Raw genomic sequence first — 15,930 nt, 5'->3', positions numbered from 1 at the left:
CTAGAGCAGAGTCCGAAAGGTACAGAACGGCAGGCGGGCTCAGGGTCAGGGCAGGCAGGCTCAGGGTCAGGGCAGGCAGGCTCAGGGTCAGGGCAGGCTGGCTAAGGGGTCAGGGCAGGCAGGCTCAGGATCAGGGCAGGCAGGCTCATGGTCAGGGCAGGCAGGCTCAGGGTCAGGGCAGGCAGGCTCAGGGTCAGGGCAGGCAGACTCAGGGTCAGGGCAGGCAGGCTCAGGGTCAGGGCAAGCAGAATGGTCAAAACCGGGAGAAAAAGAGAACAGGGACTAGAGAGAAAACAGGAGTACAGGAAACCGGTGGTAGACTTGACGAGACAAACTGGCAACATACAAACACAGAACACAGGTATAAATACATATAATGGGGAAAATGGGAGGGGGTGGAGACAAGCACAAAGACAGGTGAAACAGATCAGGGTGTGACAATGTTGGTGCAGATAAACAGATCAACATGAAAAAAAAAAAGTAATGAATAACAATGAATTCATTGACCTTAATAAAAACAAATAGTTATTATGGTCCAAATCCAAATAAAGGGAAACTAGACTATAGTGTAGGGTTGCAACATTTCAATAAATTCCCTGGTTTTCCCGAAATCCAATTGGTGTATTTTCAGATTCAGGAGGGCATAAGCAGGAAATCTGGAATCCTCCTACCATAATTTCTGGAATACCAGGGACGTTTTCCAGAAGGAAGTTGTTGAAAGTTCATTCTTCTTGCTGACTGTGTTCTGGAAGAGTTTGAGGTTACAACATTAGTTTCAGGGAAGCTATTGTTCTCACTGGGGCATTGGCCACAGTAGCACCGGTAACAGCTGACACAATGCCAGGCAGAATGCCTGGACTGTAAACCCACTGGCGAGTCCATCAGCATGTTAAACATTACAGTTGTGTAGGGGAAAATGTCAGTAGAGGTTATTAAGAGGAGATATCATACTGCAGGGAAGGGAGGGGGGATCTGCCAGGGGTAAAACAACAGGACTGACTAGACTAGCAACAACCTTTATATAGGGTTATCAGCTTCACAACCACTGGCATGACGCAGTTTCTCTGGATCTCCGCAAGGTCTATGCAGCTGCATGCCTATCTATTCAATGATAGGCTTTCTGTGGTGCCAGGGTTTAGCTTTGCATTAGCTAATGGATAAATGTTTATTGGTAGGCCTATTTGGTCATTATTTTCTCATGTTAAGCTTAACATTTCACAAAGCTACACACGGAGTCGCAATGCTGTAATATTTATACTGTTGGCTCGTGGCAATAATGTATTTACAGAAATTACAGTTGGAAATTCAACCATTGCAGATTGTAAAATAAATATTAGATGCAACAGCATACTAATCAGATACCAATAGATTGTTTTGAAATATACAACTATCTTGTATAGGCTACCTTAACCTGCATGACATGAGACGTCCTCGCGCTCTCTCCCAGATTGGATAGAAAGTTGTGCATGAAACCAGACTTATAATGCCAAACAATACAGTCTGTCCTCCCTGAAAACACTTACTAAGCTTACTAGGGATTGTTTCATTATGCAGTGTACTATCTATAGCTATATACCGTCTTTAGCTGTTATTTATTTATGCACACAATTTAAACTTAGTCTTGAACGATGCAGGCCAAGATATTCCCGAGATTAGGGACTCTTGATATTGTAGCCACACAAGTCAAACGCCAATTCACCAGTATGAACAAAGTTGCAAACAATTTTTTTTGTTCAAGCCCTCAAGAACTGTTGTCTGCTAAAGACGATCATCTGTTTGCATCTGCCAATTTATTAACCGTCCTGTATCTAGACAACCTGTCCCCAGAGGTTCCCATACAGATCATCTCTTTCCGTACCATGTAGAAGCCGGCAATTAAGGAGAAAGAGAAGCTCAATTAAAGATGTTACAAACTGGCACAACTCCCTTCTGCCCAGTTTTCTTGATGTTGCTATGGCAATCAAGCAGTTTTTACCATCCCTGTAACTGTCACTTCTGCAGATAGATTGTTTTATGAACTAAAAAAAAACAACCTAATAAGCATTAGGCTCTCGGTCTGATATGTGCTGAGTAAGTGCCACTCGTTGCAATGGCGCTGTCGTAGCCTTGACCACCACATTTGTCACGACTTCCACCAAAGTCGGTCCCTCTCCTTGTTCGGGCGGCGTTCGGCAGTCGACGTCACTGGCTTTCTAGCCATCGCCGATCCACTTTTCATTTTCCTTTTGTTTTACACACCTGGTTTCAATTCCCCAATTACATGTTCATTATTTAACCCTCTGTTTTCCCCATGTTTTTTTTGCGTGTTTGTTTATTGTAAGTTCGGTCCGATGTTTGTGGGCTTGGTGTTACTTCATGTATTTTGACATTTTGACTAAAGTTCCTTTTGTTACTCATCTCTGCTGTCCTGCGCCTGACTCCTCTGCACCAGCTACACCCAGATCCTTACAACATTTGTTCACTGAAATCCCCTTATACCTTTAATCAGTTCATTACATTGTTTTCACTTTTTCAGTCACATTCCTGAAAGATGTAAAAGGTTTATGAATTACGTTTTGGAGGGTTACTGTCAAAATGATGACATCAATGACAGGCGCATGGACCCCCAGAGCTCGTGGGGCCCCCATGGCTCGTGGGCCCCCTGCTTTGCGGGGGGTGTCTGGTATGCCAGTGTTTACAATGCACAATTGCTGCTGGTAGTACTTTGTCACCCGGAGCCAGGGACTTATGTAACAGGTATTAGGTCTATGCTATATGCAACAATATCTAATGGATTAGGAATTAGGATTGATATTGTATGATGGATGACATTGCATGAATGGGTGGGTAGATGCCACGGGCTGTTATCTGCATCTGTCTGGATGGGTTGTGTAGTATATCAGGGATAATACTGTACACACTGTGTATCACCTACAGGGATTTAAGTCTTGCATATCAATGTTGATAGATAAAATGAATCAAACAGGTCAACAGGGGGCATCACTAATCCGACCTACTACAGTGTTTGATTTATTATACATATATATTATACATATAGACTGTAGACTTTCTATGTCATAAAAATGTCCTCTTCCGTTCTCCATAGGTGGTATACAAGCGGGCGGACATGGCCATTGGCTCGCTGACCATAAACGAAGAGCGCTCAGAAATTATCGACTTCTCCGTGCCGTTTGTGGAGACGGGGATCAGTGTGATGGTCGCCAGGAGCAATGGGACCGTCTCACCCTCTGCCTTTCTTGGTGAGCATGTTTAACCTGCTCATGTAAACAAACAAAACGTTTCTCTACAGAGATAACAAATGACTTGGCTTAAAAAAGCTTGTTTTACCATCTGAAAACAGAGATGGCAAATAGTACTTTCTCTGGACAGAGTTTAGAACTCACAACTGAATATATCGTACAACAAGGTGCCTCACTCTACAGAAACAGGAGAAAGGCTTCATCTCCTATGAGTGGTTCGACTCGCAAAAGACAAGGCTCGTTCAAGGCTACGCTACTTACTTTAATACTTCATAAAGAGCATCCCTTTCAGAAGCTGCTGACAGTGTGCTACTTTGGTAATACAATACCACGTTGTCCTTGCCATTATCTAGCAAGCAGCTGTCAGAGCACATGGTTCCAACGATTGCCAGAAATATGTTCTGATTCTTCTATAGGTGTTCTGATTCCTCTCTCCCTCCTCCTCTATAGAGCCCTACAGTCCGGCGGTGTGGGTGATGATGTTTGTGATGTGCTTAACGGTGGTAGCTGTCACAGTGTTTATCTTTGAGTACTGCAGCCCTGTGGGGTACAACCGGAGTCTGGTGAGCGCCAAGGGTGAGTGTCAGCTCCGACCACCTTTCCCTCTACCTCTACCCTCCCGTATCAGCAAAGGTAGAAAGTCACGGAAAAGTAGGTTGAAAGAACTCTATATTATATCACAGAAAATATTAAATTACATTGAAATGGAATGCAAACGTATGTTATATACGCCCTCTCTGAATCCCTTCTGTCTTTACCACAACCATCATCCTGCCTTCTCCAGATCCCGGAGGCCCCACCTTCACTATTGGGAAGTCTGTGTGGCTGCTGTGGGGCATCGTCTTCAACAACTCTGTTCCAATTGAGAACCCCAAGGGCACCACCAGCAAGGTCATGGTCCTGGTATGGGCCTTCTTCGCTGTCATCTTCCTGGCCTCCTACACTGCCAACCTGGCAGCCTTCATGATCCAGGAGCAATACACTGACACAGTCTCTGGACTGAGTGACAAAAAGGTAGGAGGATTCTTCAGTCATTGGTAATTCTGTCTGTGTTCAGTCTATGAAAGGGGGGGGGGGGGGGATGATGGACATGCTGTAGTGTTTGATGTTAGGCTTAGGCAAAATATAGAGTGGCCTATTTTTGATGAGCAAACAGTGCCTGGCTGCGAACGGTTTGAGTGAATACAAATAACCACGGCAGAGCCTCAATGTCATGACTGTGACTTTTTCCACTCATACTAAAAACATAATAGGATTCCCAGCGTCTGTGGTGAAATTAAATTAGATCCCTGAAGTCTTTAGGTATGATGTCTGTGAAAATCCCCTGGATTGTATTACACCAGTGGATTTTTATTTTATTTATTTTTTTTATTTTTATTTTACCTTTATTTAACCAGGCAAGTCAGTTAAGAACAAATTCTTATTTTCAATGACGGCCTGGGAACAGTGGGTTAACTGCCAGTGATTATATATTCCAGTATTAACTTATGCATATTTGTGTGGCCTGTGGAGGTGCTCTACACCAGTATTGACAAGGAAATCCATGTTAAAACTTCAGTGCTAGAAATGATTTGTGGACTCTCTTCTTTAAGGCACTGAGGGATTAGAGAGGCATTTGAGGGAAACGACCAAGCTGTCCACTGCTCATTAGAATTCCGGGAACTCATTTAATATTCTTCCCACATATTCCATTAGCTCTACTTTGTGAAAAAAAGACGATAACCCATAAAGTGTCTTTTGACAGTGAGTCTACAGATCAACCAGGGCAGAATCCACAGAAGCTCAGAGAGAATAGACAGACTGGACACTGCAGGTGGAACATTTCAATTGAGCTGTATGATCTCTAAAAATTGATGTTTTTTTCAAACAAGAGGCTTGTGAGGAATACAAACTGGTTAAAGGACAGTAACTGGTGTTTATGTAGTGACAGATGATTGTTTCTCCTCCGTGGACTGTTCACTTCAGAGGCATGAAGTCATGCATGGACAAGACATTGCCATTTCCTCAGAGTGACATCATGTACAGACAGGCACCTCCCTCTTTAGACCCTGTCTGTGCTAGTCTCTCCTTTCTGTACAAGCTGTCAGATGTTAACAGATTTTTGTAAGAATCCTATACACTTAACTTTGGACAGCTAGACTCAAGCTCTATGGGTCAACCATCATCCATGCTTTTAGTCAGGGTTTTCATTGCTTCCCAACAGGCATTTACCACACAGAGCATTGTATGACATCCTGTGTCTGGGGGCACTATCACACTGCTACAGCATTCCCTCATTCACATAGCAGCGGAGTAACCTTGGTCTGTTGGGTGAGATGAGGAACACAGGCTGAGTATCCTAATGCAGCCAGTGTACAGGATACAGGACAAATGGGAACGAGGACAACACTCTGTCATCTCTCCAGCTCCTCCACCAGACAGCAGTGAGACGTGGGATGCATAAGACTGGCACCAAAGGTCTCATTAATTCATGTGAAATGGCTCAGAGGACATTTCTCTCATTCTGACAAGCCAAGGTTACTAGCAATTATCGCTCACTGGAGTATTTTCGTTAATGAACAAGTACAATTTATTTCCAGTATATTGCACAGTCAGGGTATTTAAATGACCATGGTCCACTCTGTGTCAAAGGGGCATGGCAAAATAAAGAGAAATTAGGAGTTTTTATTACAGTCAAGGGGGAAGAAGTCATTTTCTAATTCTCTGGAAAGTATGGCCTGGACTTATTTCTGTTCATTGTGCCCTCTAATTGTCGAATTGAGAGAGGAATTATAGAGGGTAACCTTAGCTGACCACTTAATTGAGTGAATAGCACTTGAGGGTACAGGCAGATATCAAAGAGACAGTGGTCTAGTGTAGTCAAGGACAAGGTGATCAGTGTCATTGTGTTAGTTTCTTTGAGGTTTATATTCACGCCTCTGGGTTTGCTTGGCATATCATACACTCTTAGAAATAAAGTGCCATCTAGAACCTAAAAGGGTTGAGACATCAGATCTTAGGAGAGGGTGGGAAAAAAATGTTATTACTTAATATGCAAGTATGTCAATGTATTTGATATTAAAAAAAATATGGATTTAATGAATAGTGCATGTATTCTTCCTAGACATGTTGGGTATCCTGTTCAAAATGTTTCTTGTTCATGCATTTATAATTCAAACTTCTACATTTCCCAAACAGTTCCAGAAGCCACAGGAGCAGTATCCACCGTTTCGCTTTGGTACGGTCCCAAATGGAAGCACAGAGAGGAACATCCGGAGCAACTACCCTGAGATGCATGCCCACATGGTCAAATACAACCAGAAGGGTGTGGAGGACGCCCTCAACAGCCTCAAATCAGGGTAACACTCTGTAAATAATCATTATACACAGTCAGTGACAGAAAACAGACATCAGCGTAACACATTCTAAAATGTCTAAGCAAATATTTTATGTTTGATGAAATTATAATTCATCAGATAAGTTATCACATGGTAATTAAATAGTAATTAAAAATAAATTTGTCTATCATTGAATTTCCACACAAGATAAATCCCTATTGTTATTATCTATAGGAAACTGGATGCCTTCATCTATGACGCTGCTGTGCTGAACTACATGGCAGGTAAAGACGAGGGCTGTAAGCTGGTGACCATCGGCAGTGGGAAGGTCTTTGCCACCACTGGCTACGGCATCGCCTTGCAGAAGGAGTCCCGATGGAAACGTCCTATAGACCTGGCCCTGCTCCAGTTCCTAGCGGATGGTAAATTACAATTAACCCCGTGTGGAGTGGGATGGGTGGCTAATTGTAAATCTTAGCCGTACTTATCCTTTTAGGTCCCAAATACTCCCAAATATGCTAAACTGGTAAACTGCCCATTAATGATAAAAATTCGTAACTCACAAAAGTAAGCTAGTATAGACCCGAAGAGCCTCGAGATTAGAAAAAACTCAACTTTAATGAAAATACTGGCATACATTGCACCATGGACCACTCAGAGGTACTGTAACAGAGTTTTGACTGTGATCCAGGGAACAACAAGTGTAAAATGCTGAGTCAGGGTATGTCGAGGGGAGTGATGAGGGTGTGAGATTGGCATTGACACACAATGACAACAACCGGCGCAAGAGTGTTTTAATGAACACCTTCAAGCCTCTCTGTGTTCTGTTCTTCCCGCTCGCTGCAGGTGACACGCAGAAGCTGCAGACGGTGTGGCTCACAGGGATCTGTCGTAACGAGAAGAAGGAGGTGATGAGCAGTAAGCTGGACATAGATAACATGGCGGGCGTCTTCTACATGCTGCTGGTGGCCATGGGGCTCAGTCTCCTGGTGTTCAGCTGGGAACATCTGCTCTACTGGAAGCTGAGACACTCAGTACGCAAGTCTGAACGCCTCGACTTCCTGCTCGCCATCAGCAGGGTAGGTGTAGCTGACCCTAATCTATAGAGATGTACACACTGAGGCATGTCTTAGATTGCGAAGGCCTTGGGTTCTGCAGAGAATGTGGTCCAATCACCATGGGAAAGTTGATCTTTTAATCTAAGGCACAAAACCGTTTTTTATAGTAATGAGTTCCATAAAGAAATTACATACAGTGTAAGCAACAATTCAATGAAAGCAGCAATAACGACATCATTTGCAAAGTCTAAGAAACCATAAAATGGGTTGTTTCTCTTTTCACAAACACAGCAGAAAATGTTCTACTTCCTGACCATAAAGTTCTCAGTCTTTCTTAGATTTTTGCCTCACAGTAACGCTTGGGAAATATTGGTAATGCACTAAGTCAAAGCTGTACATGATCAGGATATTTCAAGGGCACTAAAATAAAAATGATGCAAAAATAAAATGAGTAAAAATCCATAAAATGACTTTATGGAGACCGTGCAATACTGTTACGGTCCTGATCCGTCTGACATTGAATTTAAATAGGCCCATTAACAATCCATCTCAGTGGTGAGGTGAGATTAAGCATTCTAGACTGAGACCCAATTTCAAAGTAAAATAAGGCCGTCCAAATAAAAATTGGAAAACTAATTTAGCAAGTGCATGGTCAGCTGCTGCTTTTTCATTTACTGTCTTGCATAGTTTGTGTGTTTAACACCGACCTGAATGCATACAAGCTTTCAAAACAAAACAAATTGTCTATAAACTATTTTGGACAATCCTGAATCTAATTTGGCTTTCACACTTCTCTGTGTAATTGTCTTCACTTCATTGGTCAGACAGGTTAATAGAAATTGTATTTGCTCAAAGTGAATGTTATCAACACAAGCGATAATGTTTTCTAAAGTCATGATTAGAAACAATGGCCAAAGATAATTAACACCTGTGGGATTTAATCTTGTCAAACTTTGTGTAGGGTGAGAAATGTGGATCTGTTCCAAAACCTGACAAGGCTTTTTGATGGATGCTAATCTCCTCCTCCTTCGCTATCTCTGCAGGGAATCTACAGCTGCTTCAACGGTGTGGAGGACTCTGACCGCAACGGAAACCTGCAGAACCCTGACGTCACCACCAACTACACCCAGGCCAACATGCTGAAGATGCTGCAGACAGCCAAGGACATCGTGACCTCGACCAGAGTGGAGAACTCCCTGGACAATGCCACCAAGACCATAGAGAACTGGAGCCGGCGAGGAGCCGACAATGTGCGGGTTGGCCTGCCGCCTCGGGTGGCAACCACTATAGACATGGGCCACAGCCGCCTGCCCTATATCTCCAGCATCACGGACAACCACTCGCCCTACCCCCAGAGGGCGCTCGCTTCCACCTTCCCCATCCACTACTCGGACAGCGCCACCCAGCCCCTGCTGGACAAATCCAGGGTGGTGACGCGGCCTACCCCACTACGCTACACCCTTCCGGCCCGTGGCAGCCACCACTTCTACGAGAGAACCCTACCCATCTCCAGCCTCAGCAGCCCCCACATCGCCATGAGGGACCCTGCTCCCCCCAGCACCTCCAGTCACAACCCACACCCCAGCAGCAGGTTGTATGTGGAGAGCCAGCCCCGGCACCCCACCTCCCCATTTGTCCCCTACAGAGAGTTCCAGGTGCCTGACATCTATGTGGAACACCACAAGGGGCCCCTGGGACGGAAGTTCAGCTACCCCCCTGACCACATGGGCAGGAAGAAGAGGTCCCACAGCTACGTGTTTTCTGAGGCCCAAGACACCAGGGGGAGGAACGACTATGATGAGCCAACCTCCTGTCTGGCTGAGCTGAGGGCCAACCACCTCCTGAACAACCATGCCCCTTCTGCATCAACCATGGCCTGCATGGGGGGCCACTACCCCAGTGGCAGCGCCAGCTGCAACTCCTGCATGAAGCCCTACCTGGAGCCTGAAATGGAGGATGTGCCCTTGCTGGGGAAGGACAAGGTCAACCGCCGGGCCTCTTTTCTCAAGGCCACCTGGAGCAGTGACAGGATCCGCCAGCTGGGTGAGAAGCCCTCCACCTCCACTATGCCTGACCTGTTCCCCCGCGTAGTGGTGGCCAACCCCAAGCCCCACAAGCTGTATGGCAGCCAGGGGAACAACCTGTGCTACCCCCTGGCCGCTGAGCCTGCCTACCTAGACCCGGCACATATGCGTTCCTACCCCTACAAGCAGCAGAAGCTCAAGTGCTCCCAGTCCACCCGGCTACCATCCTACAGGGAGGCTATCCTGCAGAACGCAGCCGCCTTGCGGCGCTCCTCCTCCACTGTGGTGCACAGACACTACTCCACCTACCTGAACTCCTACACAGACCTGCCTGTATACGTGGGGCCACTGCCCCAGGGGCCCGGGCCATTCTACAACAAGGACATGTGCCACTTGTTCCCCTGTGCAAGCCACTGCCCTAACAACAATGCCCTTGTGCCCCGTATGGGGGACCGACAGGTAGTCTACCAGAACAATATGTTTGGGGGCTACGAGGGCGCGGTGGGGCGGTCGCGAGAGGAGCCCCCCCTGCCCGGGTCTGGGAGCAGGGATCGGAGGGAGGTCCTGGTGGCCAGAAGAGTCAACAGTCCCTATGTGCCAAAGACCTGGGGCAGGGTATCCAGTCTGGAGTCTGAGGTCTGAGCCCTCCCCCTCCATATCTTCAGGCTGATGGACTATCCCTCCCTCTGGGGAGGGGAAAGCCTACCTGGGGCTTCCCCCTCAGCCTTTGGTTTAGGCAAAAATGAATGAATTAGCTACCAATATGGATGACTTGAGTGTTTACTCAGTGCAATAATATCCTTGGCGGACGGAAGGAAGTAGAGGACAATGAAAGGCTGTTACTGCTGGGACATTGTCAAGTAAACATTAAGCGATAAGAAAAGAAAAGAATGTTGAATAGTATTTAATACCTTCAAATTTAACCTGTTGATTGTTATTTAAAACATTTTTAAATGCTGTCTTGCTGTGAGAGAGAGAGAGAGAGAGAGAGAGAGAGAGAGAGAGAGAGAGAGGGGGGGGGGAGAGAGAGAGAGGGGGGGAGAGAGAGAGAGAGAGAGAGAGAGAGAGAGAGAGAGAGAGAGAGAGAGAGAGAGAGAGACCTGGATGACAATACACTGTAGCCGCTCATTCAGTTTAGACACATTTTACTTTTCTCTTCAATCATTTCGGTATCCTTCCATTTAAATTTAGACACATAAAAAGAGAATACTTTTGTTATCAAACCACAGAAATGTCTTCCACGACTTTTGTAAGTCCAGGAGCTCTAGGGAAAGCTGTCTAAGGCTTTTTGGCTCCGGTGGTCACTGATGTAATTTGACTTGGATTTTAAAAGTGAAAATGTTTTAATTATCATCTGTATTTCCATTGTTACTCTACTCTTTAATAAATGACAAGGCCACTTCAAGGCCCTTTTGGAATTGTCTATATTTTGAGTAAAACTCCACATATGGTCTGTAATGCCAGCAGAATGGAATAGCAGGTCAGGTCCCAGGACTCTAGATGTTTGTCTGCTTCAGTTCATTAAGTGGGCCACCTCTGTTGACTCATCCAGAAAGGTCACTGGATATCAGATCCACTAGACAGCGCTGTGTTCAGTTCACATGCCAACAATAGGGCAGACAAGTCAGCTACAGCTCCTTAAAAGACAAGAACACATTTGTATTTAACTAACACCCCACATAATCTGTTCAGAAATTGTGATATGTCATCAATCTATCAAATCACTGCATGAGTATTCTGCTGAACATCATAAATACATTTAAAAAATATGAAATAGAAACATGTTCAGTTAGGTAACAAATCCAAACAGAGGCTTTGAATTGTCTATATGTCCAGGATGGTCTTGCTATTGTCTGAGCAGTGATGCCTGTGACTGTAAATCTTCCCTCAGGGCTCATCATGAGATTCCAATGACATTAGCCCATCAGTGATTCTGCCAAGTCACGCGCACACACACACACACACACACACACACACACACACACACACACACACACACTCACACTCACACACACACACACACTGGCTTCAAAGGGTGGTGTTCATAAACACCTCACTTTAGTTACTCACCAATGACTAAGGGGAGCTTTAGCACACATTAGCACACCAATAAGGGATCATTTCACCTGGTCAGTCTACACCATCGGAAGAGCAGGTGTTATTAATGTTTTGTACATTCAGTATATATAAAAAATGTTGCTTGTGTATTCTACTATTCTAACCCTCAACATTAAGTTGAGACCACAACTGAGTCTCCACCCATATAAACAAAAAAAGAAATGTCCCTTTTTCAGGACCCTGTCTTTCAAAGATAATTTGTAAAAATCCAAATAACTTCACAGATCTTCATTGTAAAGGGTTTAAACACTGTTTCCCATGCTTGTCCAATGAACCATAAACAATTAATGGACATGCACCTGTGGAATGGTCTAACAGCTTACAGACGGTAGGCAATTGGGAGTGGCAGGTAGCCTAGCGGTTAGAGCGTTGGACTTGTAGCCGAAAGGTTGCAAGATCGAATCCCTGAGTTGACAGGGACCCCTGAACAAGGCAATTAACCCAATGTTTCTAGGCCATCATTGAAAATAAGAATTTGTTCTTAACTGACTTGCCTAGTCAAATAAAGGTAAAAAAAAATAAGTTAAGGTCACAGTTATGAAACAGGACACTAAAGAGGCCTTTCTACTGACTTGGAAAAACACCTTTCTACTGACTCTGAAAAACACCAAAAGAATGATGCCCAGGGTCCCTGCTCATCTGTGTGAATGTGCCTTAGGCATGCTGCAAGGAGGCATGAGGACTGCAGATGTGGCCAGGGCAATAAATTGCAATGTCTGTACTGTGAGACGCCTAAGACAGCGCTACAGGGAGACAGGGAGACAGGACGGACAGCTGATTGAACATCACAGCTGCGGGACAGGTACAGGATGGCAACAACTACTGCCTGAGTTACACCAGGAACACATAATCCCTCCATCAGTGCTCAGACTGTCCGCAATAGGCTGAGAGAGGCTGGACTGAGGGCTTGTAGGCCTGTTGTAAGGCAGGTCCTCACCAGACGTCACCGGCAACAACGTCGCCTATGGGCACAAACCCACTGTCGCTGGACCAGACAGGACTGGCAAAAAGTGCTCTTCACTGACGAGTTGTGGTTTTGTCTCACTAGGGGTGATGGTCGGATTCACGTTTATCATCGAAGGAATGAGCGTTACACAGAGGATTTGGAGGTGGAGGGTCTGTCATGGTCTGGGGCGGTGTCACAGCATCATCGGACTGAGCTTGTTGTTGTTGCAAGCAATCTCAAAGCTGTGTGTCACAGCGAAGACATCCTCCTCCCTCATGTGGTACCCTTCCTGCAGGCTCCTGCAGGCTCCTTGTTACGCACGCTTCTAAGAAGAGGAAACACAACACCCTGCTACAACTCAACTCCCTGTGGTGTGAAAGAGGGATGGGACTGTAGGTGCGAGTAAGGATGACAAAAGGCAGGGAATATTTCGTTTACTAGGAATTTATTCAGTCAAACGGTAATATGGGGAAAAGGGGCTGGACGGAACCAAAGCAAAGAAAGTAAATCTCAAATCTCAAATCCCCCTCTCCTGCCTTACCTGCCTACCTACTTACCTAATTTAGCACCACTTGGTGCCCTAACCAAAATACAGGGGGTGGTCCACCCAGGTCTTACCTAGTGTGCCTAGACAGTGAATATACTACGGGTATATGAATGCCCGCGGGCCTCTTGCCTAAGCACTCCCTAGGTGCCTTCCCCTTCCCCCCTAAGAACAAATTAAACAGAATATTACAAACAATTTCACAATCAAAAACACAGTCCTTTTGTCATAGACATACCTTAGTATAGGACCGGCTACAAAATACTGGCAACAAATTATACCTCTGAGAACCACCAAAATAGTATATAACCCACAACCATCAGCCTCCTCTTGCAGCAATCATCTCTGGACATCACAATCAATCTCTCTATATCACAATCAAACTATCTTCTGAACAACAGAACACTGACTTATATAGCTTCAGAAGGAATTGGTAATTGGAGACAGCTGTGTACTGAGGGGGCGGGGTCAGCTCTCCAATCGTCAATGGGGGCCAACCAATCAGCTGCTTGGGGAGAATTTCAGGAAGCCATTTTCTGAAACACACACTCACAAATGCACAAACTACAACACTGAAACTGGGGAACATAACACGCCCACCACAAAAAAATGCAAACATACAGTTTGCAATAACAAAAACCAACACATCCCCAGTTACTAAACCCGTGATAGAGCGTCGGCAACCACATTCGCCGAACCCTTCACATAGGCTATTTGTACATTGTATCCTTGTACAATCAGAGCCCACCGCATAAGGCGGCGGTTCTGATTGTATATTTGCTTCAAAAACACTAAAGGATTATGGTCCGTGAAGACCAGTATAGGCAAGGCACTAGAGCCCACATATACCTCAAAGAACTGTAAGGCTAGCAATAAAGCCAGCGTCTCTTGTTCAATTGTGGAGTATCTTGACTGACACAGGTTGAACTTACGGGAGAAGAAACTGAAGGGCCGTTCCACTCCATCTTCATCTTCCTGCAAGAGAACCGAACCCACCCCCACTATACTAGCGTCTACCTCCAACTTAAGAGGTTTGTCAAAGTTGGGGGCGGCAAGCACTGGGGCACTACAAAGTAGCGCTTTAGCGGACTTAAATGCATAGGTACAGTCCTTGGACCACTTAAATGGTACCTTGGGACTAAGCAGAAATGAAAGGGGAGCTACTACCGTCGAGAAATTCTAACAGAATGTATACAATAGTACCCTACCATCCCTAGGAATCTGCGCAACTGGCCGTGAGTCGTGGGAGCAGGAAAAGCAACAATTGCTTCCACTTTGCCAGATACTGGGCGCACTTGACCTCGTCCCACTTGTTTCCCTAAGTAAGTCACAGTAGCCTTCCCAAACTCACACTTGGCCAAATTGAGGGTTAAAGAAGCTTTCTCCAACCGCTGAAACACACTTTTCAAGGTGGCGAGATGATCAGACCAAGTAGACGAATTAATCACCACATCGTCAAGATAAGCAGTACAATTTGGTACATCCACGAACACAATGTTAACTAGGCGCTGAAAAGTAGCAGGTGCATTATACATTCCAAAGGGCATCACAGTGTATTGTACAAAGTTATCAGGCTAAGAAAGCTGAGATGTCAGAAGCTCGAGAAGTCAGAGGCACCTGCCAATAACCTTTTAGCAAATCTAACTTACTAACTAATACTAACTAACTAATTAATAACTTACTAACTAATAATTGGCTCTGTAAGCAGCAGAGCCAATTATGTCAATGCAGTCATCTAAGCAAGGAGGAGGAAAAGAATCAGACTTTGTAATGGCATTTACGCGACAATAGTCCGTACATAAGCGAGACATACCGTCAGGCTTAGGAACAAGAATACACGGGGAACTCCAGGAGCTGTTACTGGGTTTTACCATGTCAATCTGTAATAAATAAGCTACCTCACTTTTCATTACCTCCCTTTTCTTTGCATTAACTCGATACGGATGCTGACGTATAGGAACAGCGTTGCCCACATCCACGTCATGTTCCAAGATGGACGTGCGACTTGGAACGTCATGAAACACATTGAGAAAACTGTTTATCAATAGGATAATATCCTTAGTTTGATCGTTATCCAAATGTTCCATTCGAGAGGGTAACTTCTTCAGCATTTCTGAATTACATAGGCGGTCACACTGCTGTAACGTATGGCGTAACTCCAACCAATCCTCCTTATCCTCCTCTAGGTCCCAGCCAGGCATCAGCTGGACCGGCTTTCCTGAGGAACTGTTGGGAGAATCACGCACATAATATGTTTTTAGCATGTTAACGTGACACGTTGGGGAAGAACGCCTTCGATCTGGGGTCTTTATCACATAATTGGTGTCACTGAGTTTCTTTTCCACAAGATATGGTCCAGAAAAACGTGCTGACAGATATGAGCCAGGGATTGGCAACAAAACTAAAACTGGATCGCATTATTCCATTTATGTTAGTCACATGTCTATGGAATTTATTCAGTTTATGTCTCAGTTGTTGAATTTGTTATGTTCATACAAATATTTACACATGTTAAGTTTGCTGAAAATAAACGCAGTTGACAGTGAGAGGACGTTTCTTTTTTTGCTGAGTTTATATAGTACCAGTCAAAAGGGCTTTTCTTTATTTTTACTATTTTCTATTGTAGAATAATAGTGACGACATCAAAACTATGAAATAACACATATGGAATCATGTAGTAACCA

At 44.8% G+C, this 15,930-nt stretch overlaps 2 protein-coding genes across 2 annotated transcripts in view; one reads left to right on the top strand and one right to left on the bottom strand.

Moving 5' to 3' along the window:
• The window catches only part of LOC110486590 (glutamate receptor ionotropic, NMDA 2C-like), an 87,207-nt gene extending 76,562 nt beyond the window's left edge, over positions 1-10,645 (top strand). Inside the window, exons 7-13 of the mRNA XM_021558310.2 lie at positions 3,086-3,239; positions 3,690-3,815; positions 4,024-4,253; positions 6,417-6,577; positions 6,791-6,978; positions 7,403-7,635; positions 8,658-10,645. Of these exons, the coding sequence (XP_021413985.1) occupies positions 3,086-3,239; positions 3,690-3,815; positions 4,024-4,253; positions 6,417-6,577; positions 6,791-6,978; positions 7,403-7,635; positions 8,658-10,280 (2,715 nt within the window). The 3' untranslated portion in view covers positions 10,281-10,645. The remainder of the gene's footprint in view (positions 1-3,085; positions 3,240-3,689; positions 3,816-4,023; positions 4,254-6,416; positions 6,578-6,790; positions 6,979-7,402; positions 7,636-8,657) is intronic.
• Positions 10,646-15,418: 4,773 nt separating this feature from the next.
• The window catches only part of LOC118938083 (uncharacterized protein DDB_G0271670-like), a gene marked incomplete at its 5' end in the record, with an annotated part of 4,441 nt that continues 3,929 nt past the window's right edge, over positions 15,419-15,930 (bottom strand). The window contains one exon of the mRNA XM_036939758.1: positions 15,419-15,472. Coding sequence (XP_036795653.1) covers positions 15,419-15,472 — 54 coding nt within the window. The remainder of the gene's footprint in view (positions 15,473-15,930) is intronic.

The sequence above is a fragment of the Oncorhynchus mykiss genome, chromosome 13, assembly GCF_013265735.2.
Source record: "Oncorhynchus mykiss isolate Arlee chromosome 13, USDA_OmykA_1.1, whole genome shotgun sequence".
In the NCBI taxonomy this organism is placed as follows: domain Eukaryota; kingdom Metazoa; phylum Chordata; class Actinopteri; order Salmoniformes; family Salmonidae; genus Oncorhynchus; species Oncorhynchus mykiss.
Note: the sequence above shows the minus strand (reverse complement) of the source record. Positions and strands in the feature narration are given on the sequence as shown.